The 11583-nt window shown below is 44.4% G+C and overlaps 1 protein-coding gene across 1 annotated transcript; it reads left to right on the top strand.

Moving 5' to 3' along the window:
* The first annotated feature begins 6046 nt into the window (after window positions 1-6046).
* Window positions 6047-8074, top strand: LOC147881199 (fe(II)/2-oxoglutarate-dependent dioxygenase 4-like). The gene is made up of 6 exons (XM_087402348.1): window positions 6047-6054; window positions 6174-6513; window positions 6597-6847; window positions 6938-6942; window positions 6992-7281; window positions 7394-8074. Exons 1-6 carry the CDS (start codon window positions 6047-6049, stop codon window positions 7652-7654), a joined length of 1155 nt encoding a protein of 384 aa, XP_087258474.1. The 3' UTR covers window positions 7655-8074.
* The last annotated feature ends 3509 nt before the right edge of the window (window positions 8075-11583 follow it).

The raw sequence follows: 11583 nt of genomic DNA, 5'->3' as shown, positions 1-11583 counted from the left end.
GTAGCTACTTGTTGGTCACTATGGAGTTGGTGGAGTAGAAGGGTGTTGGTTGTTGGTGCCTACAACCTATGAAGAATAATCCGAGCATGAATGTTGCATGATTAGTGAAGATGGGCATGGGAGTTTTAGTTACAGCTTGCATGCAGAGTGATTCACTGAAGTCAATGCTAGAGTGCAACCTTGGTCATTGGAGATGAGGCATTGCAAATCGTGTCTGCCGAGCATGGCTTTGATTGTTTTCTACAGAGTCTAGTAGCTATTGAGTGTCATTATGGCTTGTGGTTGCATTGTAGGGAAGGCACTGATTTTGATGTTGAAGGTCGGTGTGAAATTGTTGGTCAGAGTTAGAGCATTGAGGGGCTAGCACGTGAGCTTTGCTTGTTGATGAGTCTGCTGCTCCTTTGTGGTAGCTCATAAGGCATGGGCTCATTGAAGTCTTTATCATGTGGTCTTGGTTGTTTGATCCGGGTAGATAGTTGTCAATGATGGAACTGTTGATGCTAGAGGAGCCGCCTTGCACCATTGAGGCTACGAGAGTTTGCCATGGGAATATGATTAAAGATTTGTGCTTCCATTTGGAGCTACTATGCTATAAAGGAGAGGACTAGAGGCTATGGTTGGCTTTGTAGCTATCGATTGAGTCTACCTAGTCGCCTTAGTCACTAGCCTTAGTCCTTTAGTAGGATGGTGAGAGAGTTTGTTGTAGTGTGGCAGTGAGAGAGAGAGAGAGAGAGGAGTACACACAATATGTAAACTATGTTGTATTGAACATAAACGTGAATATATACATGAGAACCCCTTAGGATTAGGGTTAGGGTTTTCCCCTAATGCCCTTAAGGTATGATGCAATTTACACCCTCCTTTACAACATTGTGAGCTAAATGTTTGAGTCCGTGAAACTGGCTTTGTTGCATTGCTCCCTTTTCCTCTTGACTTCATACTCCCTTATGGTGATTCACTTGCATATGGTAGAAAATGTGAGGATGATTGCACCAAACATTTGCACTAGTTTACCTATCCATGGTTTATGAGTTGGATCTGCATCCTTAGGGGCCTATAGAGTCTCCTATAGAAGACATTGTCTCTTCCATTGCATCCTTAGGGGCCTATAGAGTCTCCTATAGAAGACATTATCTCTTCCATTGTCATCTTTGAGAATCAATGACTCCAAACTCATACATCACGAAATTCTCTCCTTAGAGTCTCATTAGAGTGACTGTTCTAAATCAAAGATATTACAATGTCAAAGCTCATTGCATAAAGTAGTTTGCACTGCTGCTCCTTCCCTATCCATTTCTGAAACATAAACTTCTTATGAACCTCTTCCTAGTCCCCTGAGTACTACTTCCACATTGCTCCTAGAATAGCACCATCTGCTCAACCTCCATCCGGTAAGATGTCACCCTTGTCCTTGAATTTAAGTAGGTCAATGGTTCCATCTCTTCCATCGTTTCTTACCTCCCTGATTCGCTTACTTCAACCTTTCCAGTAATAGTTTCTCTTACTCCCTTCACCCTCTATCTCGATAAACTCTCCTCCCTCACCCACCTTGACCTCAATACCAATTATCCATCGGCCTTATCCTTGACTCCCACTATAATTGCTCCTCAACCTAAACTCCACCTGTAGGATCTTACCTTTTAAACTTATCATCCAAGATAATTTTCAAGCCAACATTGGCTACCTTTCTACATTTTAGATCTTTCAAGTTATAGCATGCCTTCTGTGGACTCTCCCATGAGACAAATTCTTGTTTCCATATACACATCTTTCACGGGCTTTCTCAAGAGCCAAATTCTTGTTTCCCTTACCAATTGTGCCAATCTGGTATGGATGGACTTTACCTCTAGGCCCTCCAACTTTGCCAATTGATTTGCATCGTCCAATCTACCATGTTGCTATGTTTGGCAAATAGAGAGAGAGAGAGAGAGAGAGAGAGAGAGAAGGTGTATTAACGTAATCACGAGACCTTACGGGTCTATGAGACAAGATACAAGATACATGTGACCCAAACAAGCCATTGTTGTGCTAAAGCAAAGGGCTTACTAAGGCCCTTGCTGAGTACTAAGTGCTAAAATGCTAAAATGAAAATGTGGAAAAAGCTAGTACAAAATATAGCAGGAAAAAACACAAGAGCAGTCAACTACTAAGAACCAATGTTCCAAGTACATGTGGAGGCTCTATATAAAACGGCTCCATGGTGGTCCTTTGATGTGATGCAAAGAGCTCACGTATCTATGTCTATCGGGTTGTCTCCTACGGTGGCATGGGGCATGCTCTTTTGGAGCTCTGTATTCGATGGGATACATCGAGAGTAATGCCTCATCTCTAGGGATCTTCTCTAAGGAGGGCTAAGATAGGTCAAACCTCAATCGTGCATGCTCTGGTCATCCCATGTGTTGTGTGTGGCCTTCGTATCTTTCACCCAGCCACATTGTGGCGACAGGCACTGTTCCATAGTTCTCTCATCTCCTCGAGCTCCTCCCCCACAATCTTGTTTGGTGCTGACTCGAATGCATAAAAGTCATTGACGTGTGTCTATGCTCGGTCTAGCTCAGTGTCCTGAGGCATCAACTGTAGCTGATCTATGTCTTGCCACATGAGGGAATCTCTATGTCTACGCATCTCAATCAGATATAGCCCAATGCAAACCTGGTTGGGGAAATGTATCAATTGAGTGAGTGCTCTAAATCTAAGCCCCTCCTGAAAGAGATAGTGGTATTGCACTCAAATCCCAGAGTAGGCCAGACAAACTCATAGAAAATGTTGCTCTGTCTCGACCTCCCCTCATCATGCATAGTTTGTAGACCCATTGCTCTCTAGGTATGCCAGCCACTCTCCTAGCCTTAATCCATAGCTGGTGGGATGAGACTCGTATTTGTCCTTTAGCAATCCCCAAGGCGTGTGAGCCTCATGATGAGACCATGCTCCGCTGGTCATGATAGAATAGGGTCTTGCTGGGGAAGTCCTGATCCCCCCCCCAAGCCCAAGAAGTGTAAAGGTGGAGAAGGTCTAACCGTATGATATGGTTAATCTCATCATGTGGAAGGAGCTTTGGTGGTGCATCCATGCTATACTGAAAGGGGGGGGAGCCTATCCATCTCCGTCCATACCATGCTGTATTAAAGCCGCCTCTCTTTGCCAGGCATCCGGATGACTCCAATGCCGGTCTCAGTAATCTTCACTTTTGCAGCCCCACAATGTCAAAATCCTTTTAAATGTCCACGAAACAAGTGTAGAGCTTCTAGCGTCTCGAATTTGCCTCCTCGATGATGGCTCTCAGGGTAAAAATATGGTCTAGTGTGGAATGATGTCTGTGGAAGCATGCCTGCCCTAGAGCCCACTACCCATGGTCCTTTGTATAACTGCTGATCTCCCTCTCCAATATCGATCCATAAATCTTACCCAGAGTGTGGCCAATCATGAGAGTGTGGTAGTTTCCAGTATCCATAGGGTCCCTTGCCTTATGTATTAGTACAATGGTGGTAGTGCTCCACGTAGGTGGGAATCCATAACATACTACATGGTTGAACAGCAGCACTAGAACTGGGGCCAAGACCTCGTGTTCATGTCCAATTGCTATGTACATAGCCCCTCATGGTCTAGTGCTCTCTGGTTGTGCAAACGAAGGAGGACATTCCTTATGTTCTATGCAGTGAGCAAGTGACAAGTAGTGAGTTTGGGCATAGAGGACATATTTCGTGGCATCTGACTTGGGATATCGTATAAAGAGCATGCATATCTGTGCTAAATCTCTGGGTCCATGATGGGAATGGGCCATTTCCCTCTGAGAGGAGTCCCTAGCCCCAATAGTTGGGTATCCCCCTTGAAAGAATCTCACCACCTCATCAATCCTACGAGTGAGAAAAGTCTGCTTCTTACGTGGTGTCATCTGATGTGAGATGCGATGCACCTTAGATGATATCATGTGTCCTAGGGACTGCTCGTGTGTGAGGTGAGCTCTCATCTCCTTACACTCATCATCATACTAGGGGTTTTGAGGCATCCTCCCAGGCTGGGCATGTGTTGGTCAAGTCATAGGGAAAGATATGATGGCAACCTCATGTACCACTAAAGCCAAAGTGGCTAAAACTTGAGCAAGGTCTACCTCCTCTCCATGTAAGGTCGGAAGCTCTCAAGCTAAGTGACTCATGTAGAATGGATCGAGAGTCTGGTCAAAGTGAACATGGGTCCGAGTGGGTGCATGGATGACTCTCTCTATGACTGGCTTGATGGTGGAGATACAGAATGTCAGGTATGAGTGAACTGCACCGAGTGGGGGAGGGGGGGTACTGTAAAGTCGTGAATTTGAGATGCAAAGGCAAGGGAGCCCATTAGGTAGTCCACTGTACTTGCCCCCCCTCCATGTGGGGAACAAGTGAGTCCATCAGATGATGGCATCTCTAGACAAGTGAGTCCACCGGATGATGGCCATCTCTAGAGGCCATTGTATATGATCAGATCATATACTGCTCCAATCACAAGTACGTGCCGCCCATACCCTATCACGTGTGGAGCATCTGCTGAGTGTCTCACTATCCTGAGATCAGCTACATCTAACTCTGGTACTATGAGGGGATTAGATGCAAAGTCCAGTAGTCCCACCTCGTTGTCCCTTGTGTGTGCATTGAAGTCACTAAGGAGGAGGGTGGTACCCTTTCAAGAGCTCTATGATATCATCATGTATACTCTCATATGGGCTATTCCCTTATGTGATAGCCTCACGTGCATAGGATGATGTATCCAGAGAAAAGTAGCATACCGCAATGAAGATCAACCTTGCCTCTAGTATCTGAACTCTAATCCACATGTGCCATGCACGTTCCTCTTTCCTAACCACTAAAAGGAGTGACCTCAGAGTTGATTTGAAGAGGACAGCCACACCCCCACAACCTTGTACTCCACTATAATTCCTCGTTAGTTCCCTCATATGGGCAGGCTCGCATCTGCATCCTATCATGGTGGGCAGCCCTCTCTCTGGGCTCTCGTGTGTCTTGATGTAAAAGACCATATATTTGTTACTGTATGTCTCCAAGAACCCTCCTGGGTCGGCGGACCAAAGGAGGCCATTACAATTCCATACTGCCATCTTTAGTTTTTTTTGCATACTGTCATATGTTGTCCCCTTCTCCTACATCTCATACTTCTCTTTTTGCCCTCTCTTAAATGATAACCTTGCCATCTCTGTAAACTACATATTTTCCCTCTTGTCTTGCAGGCATCACCAGCACCATTCCTTCCCTTCTATGCTCCTGTTCTAGGAGTGTGAGGACTTCATCTAGATAGATCTTGGTCCCCTTCAGTGTTTCCCATGTACTCATGAGGGTGGATCTATTTGTGGCTGTCTGTAATTTTATAGCCAAGGGCCTCGTCTCGATGCATCTGCTTTACCCACTCTCCAAGCTAATTCACAAGTGAGGTTGATTCCCATCTTATCAAAGAGGGTTTTGGCATCTGACATGGGGCTATCACCTACAGGTAGACCTCTGACCAGCACATTCAAAGTATTGTTGCCCCAATGTTTTTCTTCTTCAAGTGTTTCAGAGATGAGCTCCCTTTTCTTTGGTGTTGTGTCTTTCTTTAGCACATCTTTCCATGCAAGCATATCTGCCTTCCCATTCGTGATTTGTTGTATGAACTCAGCATGTTTCCCTTGCCCCTCTGCATCTTTGAGTTATTGCATTTGTTCTTTTATGGTGTTCAGCTCCTCGTTTAACGGTGGCTAAAACTCCCCTTCCTCCTAGTGTGCACTTGCCTTTAGTTTGTCATTCTCATCTTGAAGGGCAGCCATCTGGGCTTCTATATCTTAATCTGAGAGCCCAATGCGGGTGGAGGCCGAGAGCAAAGGTGGGTGGAGGAAGAGAGCAACTAGCCACCATGGAGGAGCTAGCAAAGACAACTACAAGAGAGAGAGAGAGGAGCTAGCAGCGACAACTACAAGAATGTGAGATGGTGGTGATCATTACAAAGACAATTAGAGTGGGGGCATGTTTTTGGAAATTTTATAATATTCAAAAGTTGGTTATGTGTTCAACATTGGGTCGATATGGCATGGTTTGCATGCTTTGAAGAGGCCTACTACTCTCGTTGTGCAATTTTACGTTTCGGGTCAAAGTTGGAAGGATCCTTTAGAGTTCATGGTGTTTTTTTTTTTTGGTGATTTTTTATGATAGCTGTGATGTGACATTCACTGGAGCCCCATTTAACACAGTCAACGCTTCTGGGGCGCTTCTTCATCCAGATTCCTCCATGGCTTCCCTACTCTCAAACTATGCGCTTGCTTGCTTGAATTTTGCGACAACGAACGCTCCCGTCGAGCCTAATAATCCATCTTCTATCCCAGATCAATACATCTGGCCTGAATCCTTACGACCCAAACGAGGTCCTGGCGACAGCCCCCAAAACGAACTTCAAGTTCCGGTCATAGATCTGGCTCGTCTGGAAGGAGACGACGAGCGAGGTACGATAATTGAGGAAATCGGACGTGCGTGCCAGGAGTGGGGTTTTTTCCAGGTCAGTTTCTGCTCCCACATTGCACCCATATTGCTCTCTCGGTCAGTTCATGTCTTTAATCGCGACAATTATCTTGTGCGCAGATTGTGAACCACGGGGTTTCTTCGGATCTGATGAAAGGGGCTCTGGACGTCGCTCTTCGGTTCTCTAAGCAGTCGATTGAGGAAAAACTCAAATACAGCACTGCGGATATAAACAGCCAGTTCATCGGTTATGGAACAAGTTTTAACCCTGCAGTGGATCCAGTACTTTCCTGGAGGGAGTTTCTTAGGCATCACGCGAACCCCATAGAAAAGTATCTTGACCTCTGGCCTGATAAACCCACAGATTACAGGTGCTACTTCGTCTTCGTCAGAGCTCAACGATAGCGTGCTTGTGAAGATGTGCTTAATCTTAGGTGAGTCTTAAAAGTCAATGATTTAAGAACATGTTTTGATCTTGTTTGCGCAGGGAGGTGATGTCAGGGTATTGTGAGGAGGTCCGTTTATTGGCATTGCGACTTCAGTCTGCCAAGGCGTCCGCCCCGATTTCGTAGCCAAGGCCTTTGAGAATCCTAACTCGACGCAACTTTTAGTCGTGAATCATTACCCTCCCTGTGCAAACCCAGATATGGCTCTCGGATTTGCACCGCATTCAGATGCCACTGGGATAACGATTCTGCTGCAGCAGGATGATGTGTGTGGGCTTCAGATAAAGCACAACGGGGAGTGGGTCGATGCCAACCCCATCGAGGGTGCACTGGTAATCAATATGGGGGACCAAATGGAGGTGAGATATGCCGGATGCTCTGCATGTGTCGTTGCAACTCAACTGCAGGAAAGTGAACGTATTTATGCTCTGATCTCTGCGTTGTTAGTAACAAATCATGGGTGATGCACAGGTGTTGACCAACGGACGATACAAGAGTGTGGAGCATCGAGCTTTGGTGAATGGGTCGAGGGCTCGCACCTCCATTGCCACAGCTTGGGGCCCCTCGTTGCAGACTATCATAGGCCCTGCAACGGAATTTCTCGATGGAAATCAACCCCCAAAGTATGAAGCCACTATGTTCTTGGACTACCTTAAGGCACTTTATGCTATGGGAGCGCATGGTAAAGCCATGATGAAGTCGAGAATGATAGTCCAAGGAAAAGAAAGTTAGCTTTTGATGTAGATACTAGTGTCATTTTCATCCCTACCATGTTTAGCATCTCAACACCAAAGGCCCATCTAGATGTTCAACCTGAAATGTTGTTATTTACATTGGTAAAAAATGGACTAGCTAAAAGCCCACTTAAATGTTTAACTGGAAATGTTGTCATTTACAAGCATCAAATAACTGGTTATTATATCATCATGAGCCTAACTTTAAAGAAATTAGTTAAATTTCATGTACTCATAAGCACACATGCATCATTTATGCATTGTAGGGTCTCTAGTCCAGAGACCCAATCAAAGGGGCTTAGCATCTCCCTTGAACTCACCCCGTTTCCATGGATGCACAATATAGATACACAAGCACACAAATAGAAGACAAACACATGCATCTATATATGTCTGTAGCATACACATGCAAAACATGAGGTCTTACCATTAGGTTGTTTGGAAGAATGATATTTAGTTTTTTATCTTATACTTCCATTGGTTTGAAGCCATTCAAAAATCTCCTTGAAGGGGGATAATGGATATGGGCACGCGATGATATTTATTTCGGCTTCTTATGGCACATTTGACTTATGTAGTATTTAGTGATGTTTGTGGTATTCTCTTTTTAGATATTGGTAGAATCTTGGTGAAGCTAATTCTGAAATTAGAGATTTCTATATCACCCTTTGAAAAAACTTCCTAAAGTTTTCCTTAAGGGGTTATGTTAAAATATCAATTCGAAAATTTATGGTGTATAAGATTACATTATATATCATATAGAATGCACTTGGTGCATGGATTTGAGTAAATCAACTATGAAGAGAATGCAATGTAAAAGGAGTGAATTAAACTTGAACTTGAAGGGAGCTTTGAGGTTGGGAGTGATGAGTGAGCTAGCACATGTATGAGGTTTCCCCATCGATCCAGGATGGTTGGGCTCTTGCCCCAAGATCCAGGTTAGTGAAGCGTCTACATGTGGATTCAAAGGATGTGGAGATAATGAGTGACTCGGGTGAAGGTGCATGATCATAGGGTATTGAGGGAGTTCCACGGAATGATGCTTGGGACAAAGTGCCCTTGGGAAGTGAATCGGAGATGAATGCCTTAGGCTCTGTTTCCCCTTCCTATGCAGTAACGATCTCACAAAAGATGCTAGTACTATCATGTCCACCTCTTGGTGTTAAGAAGGCATGGATCCTTTGGGAATGGGCTTAGAAGATCATGGGTTTTATTGATGTTAGAGTTATTGAAGGAGTGGTCTACACCCAGGTGGTTAGACTTAAGCCGTTTTTTGACTCCTGTTTCATCCACTACAATTTTGGGCACTTTGCAAGAAACTGGAGCGGAATACCCAATTAACAAGGGGCCATACGGATGGAAGTGACAGAGTGGCTCTGCAGAGTGTCATGATGTTGAGTATCAATGAAGGAGTGGAAGATGGGAGAAAGGGTGTGCATGCAGTTCCTCAGCAAAAAGTTTGGAGTGCATGTGACTTATAAAGAACCCCCTCTTTGAAGGAGGGTCAGGGTTCTACAGACCAAGCGCCAAAGCACGCGAAGTTGCATGGATTGGTTGAAGATATTTCATGGAAGGTTGTTAGGAAGAAAGGTAAACCCATCGAGGCTAAGAGAGTGGGTTCTCAAGAGACAGACACTTCTGCAGCAAAAGCTCCTGATCCCTCAAAAGGGAGTGCACTTTTGTTAAGCATGGTAGAGATGCTCCCATAGTTCCAGATGGTCAAAGACGAGCTCAAGATGTGGAAACCCCTCCCTGCCTGCGCCAGAGCAGGCGAAGTTGCATGGATTGGTTGAAGATATTTCATGGAAGGCTACTGGGAAGAAAGGTAAACCCATTAAGGCTAAGAGAGTGGGTTCTCAAGAGACAGACACTTCTACAGCAAAAGCTCTAGATCCCTCAAAAGGCAGTGCACTTTTGTTAAGCATGGTGGAGATGCTCCCACAATTCCAAATGGTCAAAGACGGGCTCAAGATGTTGTGGAAACCCCTCCCTCCCTGCATTCAGCCTTTGAAGTGGTGGCTTGAGCCGATGAAGAGATCCCTGATGTTAAATTTAAGAAGCGGCCTTCCGAGGACTTGGATACTGCTCGTGAACTTTTGTGGAGGTGGGTCAATCTAATGGTGTGGACTCTTCTCGTTTGGCTCCTAGCGCATCAAGGATGTGGCCCAATCGCTTGGGAAAGGTGTTAAGGAGAATTGCTTTTCTTTATTCAGAGATGCGTTCAAATTTAAGCCAGATCGGTAATGTACCTAGGGGTAGTGGAGCGAGAGGTTCTAAGTCTAGGTTCTGATGTGGAACTTATGGGAGTGTTGTGGTTGCAAAAAACTGTTGGGCTATTTTTGTGTGGTTCAGAAGATTAATTCTCTCATCATTGCTTTCTAGGCATGTAAATGTGATTGTACCTTTGGTTTGTGTTTCGATCGATAGGATACTCTATGTTTGTCAACTGTCTGAGTCGAGGGAGTTGTGGTGTTGCAGTCTTGGTTAGGGGTGATGCTTGAGGTATGGAGCTGTTTAGGGACACTAAAGGTCATCTGCTTATGATTGATGTTTGTGTATATGGTTTTAGATTTAATGTTCTGGGGGTTTATGCCCTAATGGTTCTTAGGAGATTGGGGGTGGAGTTCAAAGCTACTAGGAATATTGATCAAATTTATCCTTCTACTAATGGATGGGGATGTGGCCTCCTATGGGAGGTGGGTTAATTATGGATACATCAATTTTTTATCATGTTCCCATCTCTGGTGATTTTCCCTTCCTCATCAGATTGAAAGATATTATGATATTCCATTTAAGTTGTGTTAGGTTTGAGAGGCTTCAAAGAAGAGATTGTATTTTCTTGGCAGCATGTTGCGACTGATATCCAAGATGCATGTTGCGGGTGGGATGAGGGTGTTAGAGCCATTGTCATGGTTGCTCCTCGTGCATGGCAGAAAGAGCTCTGTACTCAATAGAAGTCTTTTGATAGTAGCACTCTTGTTTGATTAGGGAAGCTCTTCTGCAAGCTATTAGTATAGATAGGGATGCCCCTAAGGATTAGATAGTCACTAGGATGCTAGTTGAGATGGAGAACCCTTTGAAGGGTTGGGAAATGGAGAAGACTTGCAGGGACAAACAATAGAGTCGTTTTCTAGGCCTGGAAACAAAAGCACACTAGGGACACTATAGATAAGGTACATGATGCTTTAGGGAGGTTGGTTACTAATATTTGGGAGATTGTAGAGGTGTTCAATAGGGAACTGGCAGCCATTGTGGGGGAGCTAACTTGTTCTGATGAGGTCTACTTGAATAGACTACCAAATTCCTAGAAGTTCTCCACCCTCATGTTACTGTAGTTTAGAGGGTTGGTTTTGCACAAGCATCTACTAAGGAAGAGCTTAATCTTGCACAAGATGACCTTGATTTTGAGAAAGTTTCCTAGCCCAGATAGTCTTACAAAGGAATTCTACGTGCAATTTTGGGACTTGTTAAAAGTTGACTTTGTTGCTATAGCCAATCATGCGAGGGATAGTGGAGTATTATCTAAGGATGTCAATGCTGGCCTGGTCAATATATTTCCAAAGAGACATAATCGGATCCAAGTCGGTCATCACTAGAGGCCTTTACGATTCTCAATACATCATACACGATTATTGCAAGGCCCTAACTCGCCGTATCAAGGAGATTTGTATGGATGTTGCGGAGCGAGAGTAGATTGGCTTTATTAAAGGGAGGAAAATATTTGAGAACATTCTTAATGTGATAAATTTTTTGGATTATTCGCATGCCATGGGATAGAGATATGTTATGTTCGGGTTTGACTTTAATAAAGAGTATGACAGAATCTAGTGGGATTTCATAGCTCTTGTTTTGGAGCAGCTAGTGTTGGGGAAAGAGTTTTTTCGTCTGGTGCAGATGCTCTTTGGGAATGCTTCCACCATTCTATGT

Source organism: Dipteris shenzhenensis, chromosome 31, assembly GCF_047967505.1.
Source record: "Dipteris shenzhenensis isolate YYH24624 ecotype China chromosome 31, Dip_SZ_1.0, whole genome shotgun sequence".
Classification (NCBI taxonomy): domain Eukaryota; kingdom Viridiplantae; phylum Streptophyta; class Polypodiopsida; order Gleicheniales; family Dipteridaceae; genus Dipteris; species Dipteris shenzhenensis.
The sequence above is the reverse complement of the archived record's forward strand: the minus strand, read 5'-3'. Positions and strand labels throughout refer to the sequence as shown.